The sequence below is a fragment of the Melanerpes formicivorus genome, unplaced genomic scaffold (assembly GCF_026170545.1).
Source record: "Melanerpes formicivorus ecotype bairdi unplaced genomic scaffold, bMelFor1.0.p_v2 SCAF_21, whole genome shotgun sequence".
NCBI lineage: Eukaryota > Metazoa > Chordata > Aves > Piciformes > Picidae > Melanerpes > Melanerpes formicivorus.
Genome location: NW_027142373.1, coordinates 1,529,908 through 1,551,178, shown reverse-complemented (window position 1 = coordinate 1,551,178; position 21,271 = coordinate 1,529,908). Strand labels below are relative to the sequence as shown.

Below are 21,271 nucleotides of genomic sequence, written 5' to 3'. Positions count from 1 at the left end.
TTGTGGGCCCAGCAGATGATGTTACTGTAAATGATCCACAGCATTGCCCTCACCTCCCACCCTGCTGTGAGATCAGCATGAGGAGAAGGTGCCAGCTCACAAACCCAACGTGGAACCAAGGCTGCTGGGTCCACAAACCCCCGATTGCACTCCTGGGAAGATCTGTGGCTGCTTGCCCTCTGCTCCCCTTCTGCTCAGCCAAACAGTGTGCCAACAGAGTGGCCTTTCACAGCCATGGAGCAGAGGAGACAAATGGAGCTATAGCTTCCTGGAAAAAGCAAAGATCCATTTAATAGGCTTCTCAAAGGAATTTTTTTAGAATTAAAATTTAAACAGTCATAGTCTCTTCATTTTAATACATTACACACCTGCCCACGGAGGAAGGGCTCATCTCCAGCAGTGCAGCAGTTTGACTACCAGGTAGATTAGGCCCATCTCAAAATGCTTGATCTTCTTTACTGTAGTGCTTAACAAAGCTCTACTTCAAGGAGCTTCTCATGGACCTCAGCTTTTGTTTCAGCTATGATTTCTTTTCAGGAGGCAGACTCTGCAGTATTCCTAAGTCCCAGACACTACATCTGCCAGCTGTGTCTCTCAAGCTACAATGGTCAGAGCTGTGACCAGGGAGGAACAGTTGAGTTTTGCTGCAGAGAAGTCTCCCTGTGGGGCTTTAATCCTCCATTACAGCACGGTGGGATCTTGCACCTGCCCCATATCACAGCATCCCCAGGCATGGAAGTGAGGGATAAGCAGGCTTTTGTGTCCCTATCTTTGTGAGCCACCTTCCACAAAGCCACAGTGCACCTGGGCAGAAAAGATTCTTCTCCCCTGGGGTGTTGTTTGCTGGGGTTTTGGGTGTGGTTTTTTTTCTTTTTACCTTTTCTTTTCTTTTCTTTTTTTCCCCCTAGAAATAGTTTTTCCTGCAATTCTGGAATTGCAAGCAAGAAATCTAGATGGGACTCACCCATGCTGGTCAGATGCTGGCCAAGATAATCTTATCATCTGCCCCCATTCTCCTGCACTGTTAATGCCTCCTTAATAGATCTGATGCCTGAGGAGAACATTAAGTTACCTGTTTGGATCTCCTACCCAGCATAAGACAGAATACAGATACCTGACATGATGGCTTGTGAAGAGAACTGCAGAACCAGGACTCAATTACCTGAGGCTGGATGCAGCTGAAAATGCTGTGGAGATCTGTGTCAGTCCCCATGTCTATAAACACTGAGCATTGTCTTTGCCACACAGGGAAGAAGGGGAAGCCAACACATAGAAAAGAGCCAGTCTGGGCCATGCCATCCCACTGCAGAATCCCTCCTTCCCTTGCAATGATTCGCTACCACCTTTTGCTTTGCTCTTCCTCTGCTTGAACTAATTCAGTTGAGAACAAAATGGAATAAGTGAAGCCTGATGCTCTATTATTAATCTAGGACCAAATCACATAAACTGGGGGGTGTGGGGTGTGTGTTAAACAACCTTGTACATGTTACCAGAGGCACTTTGTCCTCTTCCTTGACACAAACATTTCTTTCTTACTGCAGCTATCCTAAGTCTTCTCAATGACAAAAAGAAATCCAGCAAGACACATGAGGAAGCAAAAGGGGAAATTATGCAGAGGGCAGACTGGTGGCACTTTGAGCTGCTGAGCAGGAAGCTGCATCTCCAGAGAGCAGCACGACTTTTAACCCACATCTGCCAAGGCTTCCCAGAATGACTCAAGGTGAAGGAACATCCACAGAGTAGAGGCTAAAGGTGCTTGTACAAGACTAGCTCAGAGATGAGGCTGGGGTGCTGTTTACTTTTGAGAGTTGCTGCAACTTCCTGCTGAATTACTCAAGAGCCTCTGGATGAAGAAGGAGCCAGCACTTCACATGGGAAAGGGAAAAAAAAAAAAAAGACATCTGTCAGGATATCAAGACACAGAATAGGCAAGGAAACTGAGCTCTGACAGCTAAGCAGGATGAAAAGGAACACGCCTGGATCTCATCCATAGCTGACGAGAGGTTGTGATCCCTTTGAAGCACTCTGCCACTTGTCCTCCCACTTCCTATTTATGCTGTTAAAAACAACCCAACACCAAACCCAAAGCTGGTGCCTCAGCCTAGGCACTGCCTGTAAGCTAAGGTCTTCACACATCCCAGCATCCCAACAGCACCCACCTCCTGCAGGCCACTGGGTGTTCTGTTCTCACAGCAGCCAGACTGCCACTTCTTCCCCAGTGTGAGTCCCAGCAAGGCCACTGGGACAGAACTCAGTCTTCTGGGCTCCTGTGGTTTGGTCACTGGGCCAAAACACTTCTGCAGCAAGCACTGCCCAGGAGATGCCTTTGTCCCCTCAGCAGAACCGCTCACGATTTACTGCAGCGGAAGGCATAAGCCACAAAAAAGCAATAACTCACCAGTATCTGCTTCTCAGGTCGAGAGATTGTGGCTCACGTTAATTAGCACACCTAGCAGAACACACACCCCAAATACGTGGCACAATAAGCAGGAGGTAATTATGGGCAATAGTAAACACTCCCAAGGCCTGCCCTGCGTGGGTAGGCGCCGTCACCTTCATCTGCTGTGAAAGGCATTCGGCGTGGGACCGCTGCTAGCAGATAGCAACAGTTAGCTGCCAGTTGAATCAGACAGCTCAGATAAAAAGATTGCTCAGGCTGCAGTTGGAAAAATAATGTTCTGCTTGTTCTTCTTTTATATTTGCATTACTGACTTGCTGATTCCACGTCCAACAGGTAAAGCAGTAGCTAGAAGCCAGAAGCTCTGGATTCCTAATGGGACCGGCAGCGTTTCCTTTAGTTCCTTATTGCTGAAATGGGTTGAACAGGAAATTATTTTGCCTCAGCACAAACAGAAAAAACCCAGTCTGCTGATATTTCCAGCAGAATTCCCCACCCTGCATCAGGGTGAAGAGTTGAAACCTTAACACTTTTGATAAGCCAGAAAAGGTCCAAGACGAATCAGTGGTCTGCTCAAGCCGATATATTTCAACGTCAACATCTGCAGGAATTAATTCTGAACTGTTTGGTTAGGATTCTGACCTCCTTTCAACAGAAAAGTATCTAGTGGGTTTAAAATCCCAAACAAAGGGCTGTTTAAATTGGAACAGCACATTTCCTTACACTCTAAACAGCTCTAAGACTGACACCAGTATGTCATTCAGCTTCCAAAAATATCTAGAATCCCACAAAATGCGGGGAAAGATTCTAAGTTCAGCAGCTACATAAAAGTGAATGGCAACATTGCTCCACATCTTATCAGGTTATGGATCTGAACTGCAAGGCTGCACACCAGGAGGTTGTGCAGAGGACAGGAGCTGCTTTTCACCTTGCTCTCCCTTCCTGAGCATGCAGCAGCACAAGAAACCCACACTTCTGTGGGTGTACTGCAAAAAGCTGCCTCCACCGTTGGGGTCTTAGGGAACACCAGATTTGCACAGCAAATCATTTTGAGCTGACTGCCATCTATGTGGTCACCACTTAAACCCTCTCACTACATCAGTTCACACACTCCTGACAGCAGAGGAAATACTGAAGATCACTGATTCCTGTCTGCTGGCCATGCGGTCCCATGTTCCCGTTCAACAGAGTTATTGAGCACCACTTTTAGAACCAATTAAACAGACAGAAGGTTGTTCTGAGTCTAAGCAAGCCTGGATCATTCTGAAGAAACAGAACAGGTCTACATTTAAGGAGCCCTTTGCTCACCTCTTTTCATTCAATCTTTCATTCCTTGATAGCATTTTATGTTGGGGTGTGCAGATGTGACAGTTACACACACAAAAGTGTCTGAAGATCCTTGTAACATGTGCCTGGCATTGTCCCTCACAGACTGGGTCAGAAAACACATTCCCCTGCCAGGCCAAGCTTCTGTGTTTCAGAGCAACCAGCATTGCTCACACCTGAACTATTACTTTAAGCAAGGCTGAAGGTGCACCTTTAAAATACTATTTATGGTTTGTTAAACACATTTAGACTCCTCCATCATTTATGCTGTAAATAATGTTTATTAATTCAGTTATCTTCCCTGCAAATCTAGTTTTGAAAAGCCTTGGCAATACTAAAGCCAGGAGGCACCAGCTGAGTGCAGCAAATGGCAGACAGCACCACAAAGGTACAAACAGTGCTGCATGATGTCCAGAATGAAGCTTTTACTTTGTGCTTAGAACCAGCAAAACCACCTCAACATTTTACCTTAACCTGTCAAAAATCTCTTATCAAGAGCTCTGGCCATGCAGAGCAGTTGCTGTACAAACCTTCCCTGGGAAGCAAAGATATGCTGCTGGAAGCAGTCTGTACCCTGATGTGTAGTGTTGATCTGTTTGCGCTTGTTCCTGGTTTGTGTTTAGAGCAGAAAGAAGAGGTGAAATTACTTGTTGGAACAAGCTTACCTGCCACGGCGAGCATGCGAAGTGCTGGGAAATAGAATCTGAAACTGAGCAAAGAAATGGAACCAAGGGGCTTAGGAGCCTAAGTCCTCTTTCAAAAAGTAATGTTGGGACAGTTTTTGAAATAAGTCCTTTGAAGACGGAGCTCAGCATTAAGCACTCACAGCCAACTGCTTGTGCTGTCCTTTAATAGCTTTCCAGCACTGACTCATCTTCAGACCTTCCTTTTCATTCCTGCTCATCTTTGCTGACACCCCCCGAGCTAAATCAACAGAAGAAAAAGGGACCTGCAAAGACCGATTTCTTGGAGGGAAGCTCAGGATTCACCAAACGTGCTCAGCTCCCCACGGCTTCGTGTGGTCCGAGGTAAGTCCTGCACCGCGCAGTGAGAGGCTGCACCCCAGCGAGGCACTGCCCTAACCCTTGTGACAGCGCTGACACCCTCGGCGGCGGCCGGTTCCTAACCCTCTGCTCCAACACTGCACCTTTCCAAAAGGCTGACGGCTCCAAACACTAACAGCAGTCCCTGCTGCCTTCCGAGCCTTGCGCCCACTCCTCGCTGCCGCAGCCCCATCCCTCATTAGCAGCAACAAAGCACGGAACTAAGGCTGCACTTTCCCACTCCTCAGAGCGACCCTGAAGAGCAACAGCAAGGCTCAAATGGGACCCCTCCGAAGGAAACCTCGCTACGAGGTCCAGGAGTGGACTAAGACTGAAAGAACTACCCCAACTCCTGCCGTGGCATGGAGTCTTGTAGGGTCCTGCCCCGGTCAGGAGATGCTGAATCGCGGAGAGGCGCTGCTGGCCCTGCCCCAGCTCCGGCCGGGGCTCGGCAGCCCCGGGAAGATGCAGCCCCGCAGCCTGCCTCTCCCTGCCCGCCCCGGCCCGGGCCCCTCGGACCCGCCGCGGCCAGCAAACGGATTCCTGCCCCGGGAAGCTGCGGGCAGGACGAGGCACGGCCCCACTTTTCCCTGGCCCCTCCGCGCTACATTCCCTGCCCCGCTTCCTCCTTTGCGGGAGGCGGCGCGGCCGCGCTGCTCACCCAGAACCGGGACCCGCAGAAAGCCTCCATGGCCTCGGAGCCTCCTCCAGGCCCACGCTGGGCACCGGACGGGGGAAACCGGCTCCTTCCCTCCTGGGCGGGCCCGGCGTGGCCCGTCCCGCCTTCCCCGTCGGCGGCGGGAGGTGTCAGAGCCGCCGCCCCGCTGCCCCCGGGCCGCCGCAGCGAATCCCCTGCTTTTGGAGGGGACATCGGTGACCCTCGTACGCGAGCGAAGGGCAGGCTGAGGGACTGCAGGCTGGGACATTGCTGGGTTTGGGGACCCTATTCACCCAGCCAGACCAGCCAGGCTGACATTGACACCCTGGAGATACTCTTATCTCCCCTTGGAGTTGTGAAGGGTGAGGTTGCCTCCCTCACCCATCCATATGCAGCCTCTTCCTTCCCGCTGACTGCTTTCACTGCAGACGTGATCAAACCAGCGGCATGGATCTGTTAGCCAAAGCTTTCAGTCATTAAATGTCACATATATGTGTAACTAGCAGGTTCTGTAGTGCAGCACCTTGGACACAATCGAGATTTCACCTCCCCATGATGCAGAAGCAGTGTTTGCTTTCCTCTTGGACAGGACTTCTATAGCATTATTGATCTTCCAGCACCTGCTGTTTGTCCACCCACTTGCTGCAGCACCTGCTTCGGGAACATCACCACACATGAAGCACCCTTATGCCACAAACCTATTTCAATATTCCAAGAACTTGAGCTTCCTTCCTTGCTGAAGGGTCACCAGTCAGAAGGGTGTTGTCGATAATGCTCACCAGAAAAGAGAGTTCAGAAGCACAGTATTGCTGTGCCCCTAAAATATTTCATCCTGAAAGAAAAAATATTCTGCTGGTCCCTTAGGAAGACCACTGAAGACAGATGGGGTGACAGCCTCTCAGAGCACTATCAGGGGAAGCCAGGTGCTTTCCATAAGCAATGCTGGGGATTTGGTTCAGAGTTTTACTATAACCTGGGTAAAAGAACACTGTTCTTACTGGTGCACAAAGATAAGATCTTCCCCAAGATAAGGTTTTCAGGTAATTGCCTAATAGATTTGCAACCTCAGACTTACCCAGGACCAGCAGCACAATCACTTCACAACCCCCTCTAGGAAGTGCTAGAGGAACCTAAGCCAACCAGGTGAAGGAGATCTATGGATGTCATGGGCTGTGTTTGCAAGCTGTGCATCCAAACTTCTGTTTGGTGGAATTGCACCACAGTAAAAGCTTCAAGAAAAGTCAGCAGTAGCTGGGAGTGACTCCTCTATGGCCCTCTAAACCTGCTCTCCTGCAGCAACCTGCAAGAACAGTTGCTCCAAGAGAGGTGCTGAGAATGTGCCTCTCTCTCTCTGGCACCAAGATGCAGAACTTGGTGTTTCCAGAACATGCCCTGCATGAGGACCAGCTCTGGCACTACAAAACATCAGAGATAACAGAGGCAACTCACCGCCAGCTGCCACAGGCTGTGTGTACAGGAGGAAAGAGGTTTGTTTTATTAGTGTATTGCACAGTTCCACTGACCTGTGTGCAGTCTGAATTAATCCCCAATTAAATTATTGACTTTGGTGTAATTATTGCATGGTATCCATGGAGAAAGGTCCTGGATTAGGGAATTACACTGGGTCTCACAGACCCTGAAGTCCTGAATGATTCTACCTTTTCCTTCATGCTCCTGACTCATGGTGGGCAGCTTCTGCCTCTAGTAGCAGTCCTTACCATTAAGCAGGGATGGTACTGATCATGGTACTGATCAGATGGTGCCAACTGAGGTGCCAGCTTCCCTGTGTGACCCCACATGAGCTCAAGGAGACCCACCAGGCAGTCAGCCTGGACCTCATAGCAGATTCTGCCAGCTTGCACTGACTTTGCAGGGTAATTACAGGCTTCCAGGTGCTGTCTGGCAAAACAGCCTAGCAGAGGGAAAAATCAAAGGTAGGAATTAAGGAAATAAAGTCCCAGACAGACAACATGGAGGGAGAAGCTTAAAAGCTCCTGGGAAAGGCTGTGGCATTGGATTCTGTTGAACCTGCTCGCACAGCAGAGCCTGAAGCACTATCTCAGGCAGCTCACTTTGGTCCTGTTCCCTTTTGATGATGGAAAGGGAGACAGATGTACCTAGAACCTGTCATCACAGCTGGGATGTTCCCCCAGGTGAAGGCAGACTGTGCAGGGAAACTGAACGGCACCTTTGGTGCAAACGTCAGGGAGGTCATGAACTCCCTTTTCTCAGTGGACATTTGCTCCAGAGAGTGGCAAGATCTGATCTGGGTTCATGCAGTGATGGATTTGCATCCTCTTTTCCATGCCAGCTGCACAAGAAATGAGTTCTCAACTGCTAACAACCAGAGCAGGCCAAGACAACACCATCATGCAGCGCCTATGAGACACACCCAGCTCAAGGGCAGCTATCAGCTGCAGCAGGACAGGAGGCAGCCTGAGAGAGAAGCTGTTTGTGAACGCACAGAACCAGGTGAGGGGCAGGCTGCCTTTCACAGTGCTTTGCAGATCATCAGGAGGTGCACTCAGAGCAAACTGAGGTGTGAAAAACTGCTGAAGAAATCTGTATCAAGAAGGACATTTAGAGTTGAGGTTGGGAAGGGCTGGGGCATGGGCAGCTCTGGGAGTCACAGTTTTGTGGTAGTTGACTTGAAGTATCCCCTTCTTTCCCTGCTTCGAACAGCAGAGGCTCAGCTTCTTTTCCAAGAGCCACAGAGGTGTCACATTATCATGCTACGTAGGGCCAAACAGCCCCAGCACAAACCCAGACAGACACTAAGGAGTCTAGACATGGTCACACTCTCTCCCCTTCTTCCTGCAGAAAGCCAGGGTAACATAGGAAAAGGAACAAAGGTGTCAGGACCATGCATGTCTGGTAAACAACCCTGTATAAAGGTAAGGGTATCTATTCCGGCCACAGCCTGGCAGAACCCCTTCCCATTGGGTAACTATGTGCTGGTTTCATGCTCTATTGGTCCAACCAATCTTGGGCAAGATTTATATACAGGCTGATTTCTAGTTGCCTGTCCCTTGCTTAAGCTTTGCTCAGCTTTGCTGAAGCCTTGCGTGCTTGGCAACGCTTGGATCTTGTCTGGCTTTAAACTGTCTTGAGTTGCATAGCCTTGAGTTGCATAGCCTTGAGTTGCCCAGTCCAGCACCTGGGGTAAAGCCACAAACATACACGCCACAAGCTACAAGAGAAGCCACGAGCTTAGGAGTGGGAGCCAAGCCTGCTTCCCCGTGAGACCAGGATTCTGCCGTGCCTCAGTTCACCCAGGACAAAGCACACACCCGTCACAATAGCATCGTTAACAGCCCACCGTCTGCTGAAGCCAGACCAGCCATCCCCTGCCGGCAACCCGCTGTGCCTGGCGCAGGAGTGCCCCAAAGCCTCTAATACACAGCAGCAGCACTCCCTACCTGGGCACAACTAGTTGTGAGTAATTAACTAACCGCCTCTTTGGCATAACGGTCCTTGTGAGTCTCCCCCCGCACCGTGGTCGAGAGCCATGTCGCTCCGGGGGTATTCTCTTACTGTTAGCTCCACCCAGTTTGCATACAACTGTTCAAATTGTTATAGTGGCCCAGATATATTCTGACCATACATCGAACCTTTGGGTACATTTGGCACATTTCACATTGATAAAAGTTATCAATACTTTGAATAATATTGCCATATCGATTATAATTAAAGGAAATACAGATCCTTTTCGACACGCATGTTACAGATGGCAAAGGAAAGGAGGCTGCCAGAGCAGCACTCACAGCAAGGCCCTCCATGCTTACTCTGTAAGGGGATGACACCTTGCTCTAACAGGTGTAAGCTGTGGACTTGTAACAAACTGCTAAATGTCAGCACTGCTTGGGTAGCAGCAGGCTTCAGGTTTCTTCTCAAACAGCCAGTGGTGTTGCCTCTCTCTTCTTGCAGGGAAGGATTTAACTTTAACTTCCTCATTTCTGGAAAGCACAATGAAGGACTCCTCCACAACACCCTACGTGATACTGTCTGCCCTCGTTACAGGTGTGCACCCACATTTCATACCAAGGTGCTGAACAGGAGAAGAATCTAGATACGCTGAGGACTGCCTCCATCCTCCCAGAGGGAGTCTGGAGCTGCCCTAGCAGCAAACAGACAAACTCTGATTGCACAGGGGCTAGATGATTCCACAAGCATGCTCCCAAATGTGTATAGAGATTGATGGAAGTCATGGCAGGTGTAACACACCTCAGCCTGTGGGTGGTTCAGCTGCAGTGGGTGGTTCTAAGACGCTTAGAGTGATGGACAGCCACAGACAGCAGCAACTGGAACCTGGGCCTTCTGGAGCTAAGACCCAAACTATCCTACTTCAGCCTCCAACACAACTGTCACAGCTCATCCCTTCCTCTGCCACCTTGGGCACCCCACAAACCCCTCCTAGTTTCAAGAGGCTGAGTCTGTTCATGATTTCACTGCAAAATGTTCACAGAGCTCAGTGGCTGCAGGAATGCAGACATCAGGTCTTGCTTTGCTGGGATGAGCAGTCACCACTCCATGGCCCCTCTGAGCAGGCAGCACCCAGCAGAGCTGTTCTGCCCTGTGCAGGTGTCACAGTACATGCTGTCCCCTGCAGTATTTTCTGCTTGTAGAATGACTCCAATATTAACTTCTTCCTGTTTCCCCCCAGAACAGCTGGATCCTGCTTTCTTTATAGTTGCTAGCACAATAAGTAATTAAGTGGTTTAACCATCCCTTTCATTTCCCAGCTGGAGCTGCAGGGGTCTTTGGTTGCACTATTGAGGGTATTAAATGGCTACAGAAAGATAATCTATTCAGGACCTTTGAGAGCTTGCCAGTTACAGCATCCAGTGACTCAAGCAGGAACAGAAAATGCCAGAGGATCCTACAGGATTATCAAGTGCATTGCAAATACACCTGAAGCACCGAACACAACACAAAACCCCCCTCCAGTGCAACACTGCCTGTGAGGCAATGGCTTTCACCCATGATACTGAAGGCTACTTCAAAGCAAACAGAAGCAGCAGGTACAGGGGCTCTCAGGTGCAGAACAAATGCCCCAATTAAGCAACTTCATGGCATTGTCATCTAGTGACAGGCACTCAACCTGTGCCCAAGTGTCTCCGAACTGCTGAGCTACCCAGCACAAGCCTCCTAAGCTGGCACAAGGCCTGCTTGATTATCCTCCCACGCTGAGCTAAGCAGAGGTTAAACACTCCACCTGAGCTCACAGGCTATGGATCAGTGCACAGCCCATGCAGGACTGGCACAAACTGGCAAGTAGAGGGAGGGGGGCATGCTAGGCTGTTTCATATGTGCTCTGGGGCAGACACAAGCCTATGCAAGGACAAACAAGCATCTCATTTTACACTGAGGGTAGTAAGACACTGGCCCAGGTCGCCCAGAGGTGATAGATGCTCCAGCCCTGGACACATTCCAGGTCAAGCTGTATGGGGCTCTGAGCAGCCCCATCAACAATGCCCCTGCCCTTGGTAGGGGGTTGGACTAGGTGACCTTCAAAGGTCCCTTTCAACCCAAACCAGACTATGGTTCTGTCATCTTAGGTGATGCCATAGCCCCAGAGATGCTAGGCAGCTCTAGGCCTGTCCCTTGACCTTTGTCTCCCAGGGCCTTGCAGAAGCCGATAGGCATGCTGCTGGGGAGGGGAGATACCAGCCTGGCTTCCAGCAGCTTCTGAAAGCACGGAGCAATGCGTGGCTCTGCTGCATGGCTCCACTGGCTGGCACAGTGCTCCCCAACATGGGAGAAAGGCTTCCTCTGCTTGTGCCGCAGCAGGGGCCGGTTAGCCACGCAGTGGCTGAGCCCCCCCGCAGGAACACGAATCTGCCTACATTTGTTTTCTGTCTCAGCTCTGCGTCGGTCCTGCAGCACCTTGCTGGGACGACGCAAAGCTCCTCACGGGCAGGCAGAGCTGCTCTGCAGGCTCCTTCTTAGCCGTTCCCCGGCGGCCGGAGTGTCAGAGCCCCGGTAAAGGAAGGAGCAGCGCCCCAGCCCTCGCTGTCCGTGCCCGCTCCTCGTCCCCGCTAGATGGTAGCAGAACGCTGCGCACCGCACACCGGCCCCGCGGCCCGCACTGGGGCTGTCCGCGGCTGGCGGCCCTAAGGGCAGCTCGGACCTCGGTCTGCCAAGGCACAGCCCAGGAACCTGGGGGATCCTCAGCCCCTAGCAGCTGTGTACAGCCGGTCCTTGGCACGGTGGCAATAAAGGGAGCCAGGCTCGTTCCTACAAATTGCTTTTTCCTACCTCCTTTGGCGGGTGGGGGTCCCGGCAGGAGTCACACCTAAGCGCTGCTGGTTTGTGTCTCCGGAACACCTGAGAGGCAGAAGGCACCAGCAGCCCTTCCCTCTCTCTCGTGCGGCTGCTTTAAGGTTTCACAGAGCTGTGGCTGAAGGAGGAGCTGTGCACGCAGCCCTTGCGGTGGGACACTGCTCTCCAGAAGCAGGCAGCTTGGCTGAGTTCACATCCCAGTAAGCCAGCAAGAAGGAAATTTGACGTACCACTTCCCTAGATGCAGCTGCACCGGCTGCCGGCCACTGCCTGCCCAGCTGCTCACGGCCAGCACACAAGCAACCCTCAGAGCCTCTGGAGGGTGCTGATCATCATCAGGAACAGAAGAGAGCGGGGCACAGGTGGTTTCTTTTCAAAAGCTTTTAATAGGACACATTTGGTTTTGTCATTTGTAAAGATTTACACTCGTTTTTTGTCTTTTTTTTTTTTCTCTTTTGTTTTTTTTAAAAAAGGACCATTTTAACCCAGTTTTCCCCATGAACACCACCTCGTGTTGCCCTGGCCAAAAGGCCTCCTTTTGGCCTAGACACCGGACCCAGCATACCAATATATTACCTATTAAATACAAAGTTCTCTACTATATACTAGGCTGTGACGGACATCGCAAGGGTGCTGTGCCTACTCTACTCACCTCGTGTGGTAGTGTACAGGGTTAGTGTAGCCAAAGGGGCAGAAAAGGGCAGACTGGGGCATAGCCTCATTTACAACAGGAACACTTTTGTTTTCTTCTTTTTGTTTTTGTTTTTTGTTTTTTGTTTTTTTTTCCCCTTGAATAAACCTTGTGCTGAGTGCAACCCACAGAAGTCAAAAACAGCATTTCCTTTGCCCTCCTCCAAGATCTCTCCAGTAAAAATGGTCTGTAACCGAGCTACGAAAAATCAGTTCTGTGTGCGAGGGGCTGCAGGAATGGAATTTACATTTCTCCAGACATAACTGCAATCTCTTTCCCCCTCCCTTGTGTCAGACTGGCAATAGCAGATTATCCTCCTCCCACCTGTATACAGTAAATCCACAGTAGTAAAGTGCTGGTGTGCTTTAATGAACTGGATAGCCATGTGACTACTTGACCATGCCCATGGAGAGGGGCTGGACTTTGGGGGTGGATGTGGTCCCTGGGTACAGTCCTCAAACAGCAGCAACTGCAGCAGCCTTGAGCTTTGCTGCTGCCTTCCACCCGCCACCAGCATGCAGGCTCTGAAACTAGGCTGGGTGAGCTGTGGTGCAGCAGGTCTGGCTCCAGGTTTACGAAAAGAAACTTGTAAATAAGAGCTGCTTCTGTTCCCAAGATGCTACACAGACTTTTAACAATTTCTCTATAGATTTCTACAAAAATATAAAAAATTCTATCAACAGAACCATTCTACAGAATTCCTGTGGATTTTGTACATTTGGTTTAAAAAAATGTCAAATTCTATAAAACCCCCCAAAGGTATTTAAAATTCTCTCAAGATTATTGCACGTACTGCAGTTCATTTGTGTTTGTCTTTCAAAAGGGCATCTAGAAAACCACTCAGCCAGTTTAGAAAACAAACTATTGTACACGGATTTCTTCTCCTGAATGCATTGCCATGGATGTTTCTCATGGGCTGGTCCTTACTGACATTCACCTGTGGTGGAAACTCCCTCCTCGCTTCCACAAACTTTGCTAGGGAGCAAAACTCCGAGCACTGAGAAGAGCCTCTGAGCCTTCTGATACATTTGGAGCTGAGCATTTGGATTAGCATCACACCATTGTCTTGTGCCACGATTTCAAGCAAAACATTCCATGGGTTTTTGTAAGGAAGGAACCACACAAGTTGTGTCGTTCCAGCTCTCCAAACGCAATCCTGATTGTTAAGGAACCAGGGTCAGCAATTTTAGTGGCCCAGCTATTTTCCCAAATTATTTGGCGGAAGGAAAAGCTGAGGCTCGTTACGAGTGTAAAACCAAAAAGGGATTAAGAATGTTTCTCAGGCTTAATACACTATAATTTTGTTATTTCCTTAAATGTGGTCTGGGGGAAGAACTGATGAAAGGTTTGTTCGAAATCATTGCTTTAAACTGGCTTAACCCCGGCTTTGGACTGGCATATCACAGAGAGTGGCCTCTGGGTGGGCCGTGTGGAAGAGGGGAGAAATGTCCCAGCCAAGAATTAATCTAACTGAGGTAAATAGCACAGAATGTTAATCCTCCTACCTCAAGTACCCTGATTGCCTGACTTCTGCTGAAAGCCCTTACATTTCTGCAGGACATGTAAATCAATAGGGAATGTTTACGCAGTGAATGTCCTCAAGTGAAAAGAAAGGAGCTTAAGACCTCACGTAGGCTGTTGGGTATAAACAGCATCTTCCTCTTGCATGTATGCTTGGAGCTAATGCAGATCCATGGAGTGGTAACTGTCTGATCTCTGGATGGATGAAGGGCTGCACATCAACACCTTGTAGTGATTTGAGAAGATCAGCAGTTCTCAGAAAGTTACAGACTCCCGACTGACAGAATTAGCACAAATCCTCCTCTTCCTGTGCTGGTTTGAGACACGATCCAGCAAAGCCTTATCCATGTAGGCAGCATTAAACCTGTGACTACTCACACACTTCAAACCATGCCTGCAGAGACTTATTTAGCCTACAGCTTAATGTGATTTCATGGAGGTTGAGTGAAGTTAATATCTGGTTTCCATCAGTCCTTTGCGGAGCAGGAGGTGTGGAAGCAGGCGGAGCTGAGGTGGCTCCTGGGCTGTACCCAGCTGTACAGATTGCTTTTTGCAGAGGGCCTTAGCACAGAGGTGAACAATTCGTTGCTGAGATGACTGCCATTAAGGACATGGATTCTGGTTTTGTCTGCTTTGTATCATGATGTTGCTGCTTAAGGCTTTTGATAGATTGGAAAGAACGTTACAGTCAAGGTATGAAAATTAGCTCTAGCAGTGGTAGCCAAAGCCCTGACTTTTGTACAGAAAACCAAGGGTCACTCGGTGCCTGTGACCTTGCGTGTGATCTTGCGTGTGAACTTGCAGCAGGCCTCGACTCTGTCAAACACTTAAGCACATGACTTTCACTTTCAGGAATCAACTCTGACCAGCCTCAAGGCAGCTGAGGGACGAGCATCACTCTGAAGCACTCCAGCCATTGCCGTGCCTGGCCTGCCCTGCACTCCGGTGCTGCAGGGCTGGACCTGGGCTGGACCTTTCCGTGTGGGTGCAGAGAGGAGCAGCTCCTCTGCAAGCAGTGGGCTCCCGGAGGCTGAAGCTTAGCAGGAGGAGCAATCTGGCTGGGAGACACTGCAGAACACCTCTGAAGTGGCCACTGGCTGTGGTGGCCTCAGTTTCCCAGGCAGGTCTGAAGGGTGAGTCACCAAGGCAGACCTGCAGCTGCTTGTGTAGCGTGCAGGGAAAGGGCTCTGGGCACCACCTTCAGGCATCCACCACCACGCTGCTTTGTGCCTCCCTGTCCTTGTGCACTAAGACTGCAACATTCCTTTGTTTAAACACTGCCACTGCATTTCTCTACTACCCAAACGAGCTGCTTCACAGAGCATCATCGAAGTCCAAGGGGGAAAATAAATTACATTAAATAATCCTTATTTACTGCTAGCTGTGGCATACATTTCCTCTGTAATGCACTAATTGGCTACATTTTGTGCTTTGCAAAACAAAATGAAACCAACCAAACAAAACAGCAACCAAGAAAAAAAAAAAAAGGAGAAAGGAAAAAAAAAAAGAAAAAAAAAAGGAGGGATTAAATATGTATCTTTAGGTTAAAATGTTCATAAAAACCCCAACCTTATCTCAGAAACACTCTGAGAGACTTAAAATAGGAGAAAACTAGAGGAGTCTTTAGTCACAAAATGTACTACATCCCGCATTACTAGGTTCAATTAATTTAATAAAATATAATATACACAGAGATTCTGCACGTTGTATTGCTTCTACCTAAGCAGAGCACATGCTCAGGTAAGCGTGACCTAGGTTAACCCACTCTGCTGCCCAGCTGCTTCTTGAATCTCTCTTTGGAAATGCTTTACCTAGCGCCATTCTGGAACACAGTTTGTCATTGTCTGTCTTTGTTGGTTGGTTGGTTTCTGTCACGTGAAAGGAGGCAAATGTTTGGCACCAACAGAAAGTAACTCAGGGGTCCATTTCCGGCTGATCAAAGGAAAAGCTAGGAAGTGTCAACAAGTCTTTCTTTGGGGTAGGAGATGCTGACATACTGTCTGGAAGCAGGGAATCCCCCGTGTCCATCGAATCCTTGGATTCGCAGGACGGAGCACGCCGCCTCAAGCAAATGTCTGCACTGGTGGGAGAGATGCTGTGGGAACCTCTAGGCAGCAAACCCTGCCCGTCAGGGGGCTCTATAGATATGCATGGAGGGCTCAGTTTTTTCTTCTGCCGTGACCCTTGCAAGCTTTCCATTTCACTTACCACCTGACTTATGAAGCCAGAAGAGCTGGATATGGAATGGTGCTGAGGGCTGTTTTCCATTGAACAAATTTCTATTGAATGTCTCCTTTGATCATCTAACCAAGAAAGAGGCTTTCTTAGAAGCCCCTGGGTGTCTACACTGTGGTATTTCTTCAGGTCCTTCAAGGTCATGCTGCCAGCATTGCCCATGTTCCTCTTAGGAGTGAGAGGCTGAACCTCTGAACAGGCACTCGAGGCTGTGCAAGTTTCTGAAGTGAAAGGCTCCGAGGAGCTGTTTGTTTCAGATACTTCTTGGTCCACTGAGTCTCCAGGTGTCTCCTGACAGGAGTCTGCACAAGCACACGATGCTGGTGCCTGCTTTGAAACATGACACTGAGTGTAGGAAAGCTGCCGTGTGCCAGCGCTTGCCCAGCTCCATGCAGCCACCTCATTCACTTCTGAGGGCATCAGAGCCTCTGATGGCTCCTCCATGGGCACAGTGGGAACATTTGGGTCAGGGAGCTCACTCACCTCAGTGTGGATATTCTCCTTGCTGTCCATAGAGTCATTCTGGATGGCCATCTGCATCAGAGTGCACCACGAGTGGGCAGGGGGCAGTCACCAGGCAAGAAAAAGAGCACAGGTTAGCACAGACAAGGGACACCATCCACAGGGCATTCAGCACAGACCCAGCAGCTCCTACAATAAATAGCCTGTGGTCTGGGTTCTGCCTGTGCTCTGGGTTCTACCAGTTCCCATGCTTTGGGGATCTGTGGGTTTGCCCCTGTGTAAGTGACAGCAGAATCTGGCCCTTTGTTCCTCCCAAGTGGTTGACCTCCAGCTTTCTCCTCTAAGGATGCAGGGCTGAAAAGCAGAGCATCCCCACCCAGGCTGAGGCAGGCTCTTGTGCAAAGGATGAGAGGCTAGAGCAAAGCCATTTATGATTCTGGCAGCCCAGGTAGGGGCAGGAGAGAGAGGATGTGCAGATGAGCCTCTGCATCCCCTTCTCCAGCTCAGGTGGAGGGCATGGGGCAGGCTGCCCAGAGCAACCCTAGTGGCTCTGCACCAGTGTCAGGGGGACAGCCTGTCCCTGGCTTTGGTGGCCAGGCTGGAACCACAACTCTGCACCATCTTATGGCAGGGGGGCTGGAAAAACTGGAGACCAAAGCTAGACTACTGCAAATAATGACTTGTAATTATTTCAGCTTATTCTGATGTTCAAGTTCATGCTTCCTAAGGCACATTTTGCCTTGGCTGTTGAGCTGTAGGCAGCATCAGTGCCTGCTGGCAGGGAGAACTGATGGCATGTTCTGAAGGCTTTGTCTTTTCACTGCACTGCATCCCTTGTCAAAAGGGTTTATAAATCAGCCACATTAGCCAGCCCTTAAAGGCAGAGTCTCACTTGGATGAGACTCTGAAATTATCTTAAAGATGAAAAACTTCACAGAGTAATTTGGAGGGAATGCATATACCTGGTCTCAGTCCTTTAGAGAAGTGAGGAGATTAAATTCTTCATCCTAAGGAATGCTTTTGTGACCAATCACCCCAAATTATCTTAAAATTCATATACAAGTTGTCCCACAGGATGGTTTGAGCCCAATGGTCTCTGCAGGCACAGCTCTCATCAGCTACAGCGTGCAGCTGTGAGCAGACAAACAGCAGCCTGATGCTCCCCTGTACACAGGGCTCCCCTTGTCAGCTCTGAGAGCCGAGGGAGCATTTCCTACAGCAAATGATCTTGTCCAGTGCTGCTGAATCCTTTCAGTTAACATTTTACAGCATAATGCTGGCAACTAACCACAGCGAAGAGCGCAGCTAATCCTGATCTCCTCAAAGCCAACAGCTCTAGGGAGCGTTTCTCACACCCTGAGAAGACACAGGGACCACAGAGAGTAGAACACAGAAGCAAAAAGTAATTACTGTCATTACTTTTGCTTGCACACCAACCTGTGCTGCACAGAAGGACAGTGTTAGTGCCACCAGCGTGCCCTTCCCCTGTGACACAGACATCTCTGGCAGTTGTTAGAAGTAACTGTTTGTACAAATGTGTCACTGGTTGGTTGCAAATTCAAAGGACCCTCTGCCACCCCACTGGGGTGCACACCTGTAGTAGCCACAGCTTGTGTGAGCTACACCTTGGATACACAGTCCTGGAACCACAGAAATCACTATAGATTTAATTTCAAGTAGAGTTCCTCTGGAGAAAAGCCTTTGTGCGATGCTAAGGAGCATGTTCCTCAGCAGAGAATGTCCTCCCAAAGCATCTGAGCCACTCATCTTCATCTGCGAGGACACCGCTCAGCGTCAGACCCTCAGGCGTCTAAGCTGCACTGCAGGGACCACGTCCACTCTCCAGCACTCGTGGGGGAAAGGGAGGTTAAACCATGGGCTTAGTGATGGGGGAAAGTGCATGGACCAGGTATGTGGTGGACAAGATTTATCTACACCGAGATTCAGGAAAGGAAAAGGAAAGGGAAAGGAAGGAGTGAAAAAAGAAAACACAACACAAAGGCAGGTCAGAATTCCATGCAGTATGTGCACCCACGGGAAAAGAGGGACTGCACACCGTGCTCCTCTGAGCTGCTGGCATGTGCTAGTAACAAATCAGTGGTGGCAATGAAAGGAGCCAAGAAGAGAGCAGAAGTGCCAGGGTGTGAAGGTAATCTTGCCTCTTTAAGGACTATTTCACAGTGTCTGGCCACCTAGACTGCAATTAACACTAACTGCAATGCTGCCCTGTTGCCAGGAGCAACCTCACTTGCTCCCTTTAGCTGCTCCTTGCTGCTTGGGAGTATGCCCAAGCCACCACCTCTCTAACCTTCAGAAGGGTCTGTCCAGCCTGGGGACAATGTGCACTGTCCCAGAGCTTTTGCCTCTCTGAGATGGCACTGCAAGAGCACTGAGGGGAAAGAGGGGAATAACCACAAGAAAGGAGCTAGAAAAAGAAGCCTTTGAAGACATGAACAAAAGGAGGTTGAGGAAGACAGCTATACCAGGGTAATTCATGCAGGACAGATCAGTTCAGGAGTGGGGCTCTGTTACTCATTAGAAGGCAGGACAGAGTGGTTATGAACTGGAATCCTGACATCAATTAGTTTCCCCATTAGCAGTGATTGGGGTATGTGGCCAGCCCTGTGCGGGCAAACACATGCAGGGAATTTCTTTTGTCAATTTAGCAATCCAGGCTAATGTCATTGTTAACCTTGGCACTTCACATTCATCTTCAGAGCTTAATGAATCAACTGCCTAATTTGTCAATGTTGATTAAAAGATGAAAGAAAAGGGAATATTTTTATGCAGGAAAGAAATTGCTTTGGAAAAAAAAACAAACCAGAGCCGATCAATTTCTTGTATATAAAATCAGGCAGGAAGCTACTGGAGAAAGCAGCGTTGGGTAACCGACCTGCCTCTGCTCCTGGCTCAGCTGTACAACCAAATATGCTTCAAATTCTGAGAGTGGAGCACAAGGATTTTACTGAAAAAAAGATAAATTTAAACTTGTGCTTCCAATCAACCAGAGTGGAATCTTTGATTAGATCTCTTAGACCTTTGATTGAGTCAGGATTTAAATCAATGCCAGGCAAAAAAAACCCAACAACCCAACCCCACAACAAACCAGAGATAAAACCAGTTGCTAAATAAGATGTGTTCTGGTTTGCATACACTCAAGCTTTCCAAAAGCACACAGGAGATTCAAAAGGATCTGGGCAGCTCTCCCTGTGCAAGGAGTGTGCTTGCCATGGGGGGTTTGCACAGGAGACATCCGGCTTCCTTTAAACAGTCTTCCCCTTTTGAGAAACCAGAGGAGCCAAAGGAGGGGTGGCCTGGGATGGAGCCTGCTGTCCCTGTGTCCTTTTAAGCACCGAGAAAATCACAGCAGTTAAGAATTAGTTCCTCAACCCTAGCGAGCCCCTGGGGAGCATTTGGCTGCATTTATGAAGAGGACTGAAAAAAATAAAGTGCTAACAATGTGGAGAACATTCAGGCATGGTGCCAGAGGAGATGATACTCAACACACACATTCTTTGGAGACTCCTGGATGGCTTTCAGATCAAAATCCATCAACCTCCCTTTTATTTCTGCAGGAGAACTACAGTTCTCTGGAGGCTTCTCTGTGAATCCCTCCTTGAACTTCAAGCTTGGTTAACCTGGAAACGCGATGATGTCAAACCTCACGGGCACAACCTGCTTACCTGCCTGCGGAGCAGCCTCTCAGCAGAAGGGGAGTGCACCTGGGGGCCCACCTGGGCTTTGCCCTCCTTCACAAAATGGTCACGAGCTCTGGCATGGTGAAAATGATCTTTTGGAATCTGCAGGAGAGAGCTGGTGTCTGCTGGCTGCGACTGCACCGATGCCTTCGAACCTTGGAAGAGGGAGAAGAGGACAAGGTGACATTTTCCCCCGGGCATTGCGTCCCAGTCTCAGGCAGCTTTACACCAAACTGCTCCATTGCACCTTGGACCAGGCACATCAAAACCAGAGTGCAGCAAGTGGCTCTCCATGACTGGGAACATCTCCCACCTGCCAATCAATGAGTGCAAAATTATCTGCTGTTGCATTTTTCTCAGCAGTGTTCCCCAACACAGCTGGGAGTAGGTCCTGTTAAGGACAGGAGCTTATGAACTAGAAATTAATCTGGACCAGCAATGTCTACATCCCTGCTTTAGGGGCCATCACTTTGCAGGCAACCGCACATCTTAGCACCACCAGAGGCTGGCCTTCAGACTCCATCAGAGGAGGTCTCTGTGCCTGCGTGCATGCAGAACCTGGCTGCTGGAACCTCCAAATCAGCAAGCACACTGGAAATGAAGCAAGAGGGAAAGGGATATGGCAGTTTTCAAAGCCAGATCTGCAAAGCATCCCAGGAGAGGTACTGCACACTCCCAAGCCTCTTTCTGACCCTTTGCAGTTGCTGGCTACTTCTTCTGAAAGGTTTGAAGCCCTGCATACACCCCCACCAGGCTCAACATTTTTCAGAACAATTCATTTAACCTGGACTGCATCCCAGAGAATCTCATTTGTCCTGGAATGTTTCCCAGAACAACAGCCCCATTAGGAAGGAGTATTCAAACAAATGCCTCCTGCAAGTGCCAGTGTTCCTGACAACAAACCCCTTCCCAGCTTGAAATATTATGGCTTGGCTGTGGTGAGTTATTAGAGGCGCC

The 21,271-nt window shown here is 49.4% G+C and overlaps 2 protein-coding genes and 1 long non-coding RNA gene across 6 annotated transcripts in view; 1 reads left to right on the top strand and 2 right to left on the bottom strand.

The window, feature by feature from the left end:
* Window positions 1-5,522, bottom strand: part of ABCC3 (ATP binding cassette subfamily C member 3) — a 39,343-nt gene extending 33,821 nt beyond the window's left edge. For all 4 annotated transcript variants that reach the window (XR_010988874.1, XM_068150969.1, XM_068150970.1 and 1 more), the window contains exon 1: window positions 5,429-5,522. Coding sequence is in view for 3 of the 4 variants with exons in the window: in XM_068150969.1 (XP_068007070.1) it covers window positions 5,429-5,458 (30 nt within the window). In the remaining variant the exon portion in view is untranslated. The remainder of the gene's footprint in view (window positions 1-5,428) is intronic.
* LOC137447473 (uncharacterized) lies at window positions 4,043-15,170 on the top strand. The gene is made up of 3 exons (XR_010988875.1): window positions 4,043-4,752; window positions 7,737-7,897; window positions 14,772-15,170. It is a non-coding gene; the product is annotated as an uncharacterized lncRNA (long non-coding RNA).
* A 477-nt stretch (window positions 15,171-15,647) lies between these two features.
* CACNA1G (calcium voltage-gated channel subunit alpha1 G) overlaps window positions 15,648-21,271 on the bottom strand; it is a 129,265-nt gene continuing 123,641 nt past the window's right edge. The window contains exons 39-41 of the mRNA XM_068150968.1: window positions 20,300-20,469; window positions 16,638-16,688; window positions 15,648-16,481 (exon numbers count right to left, since the gene is read on the bottom strand). Coding sequence (XP_068007069.1) covers window positions 15,834-16,481; window positions 16,638-16,688; window positions 20,300-20,469 — 869 coding nt within the window. The 3' untranslated portion in view covers window positions 15,648-15,833. The remainder of the gene's footprint in view (window positions 16,482-16,637; window positions 16,689-20,299; window positions 20,470-21,271) is intronic.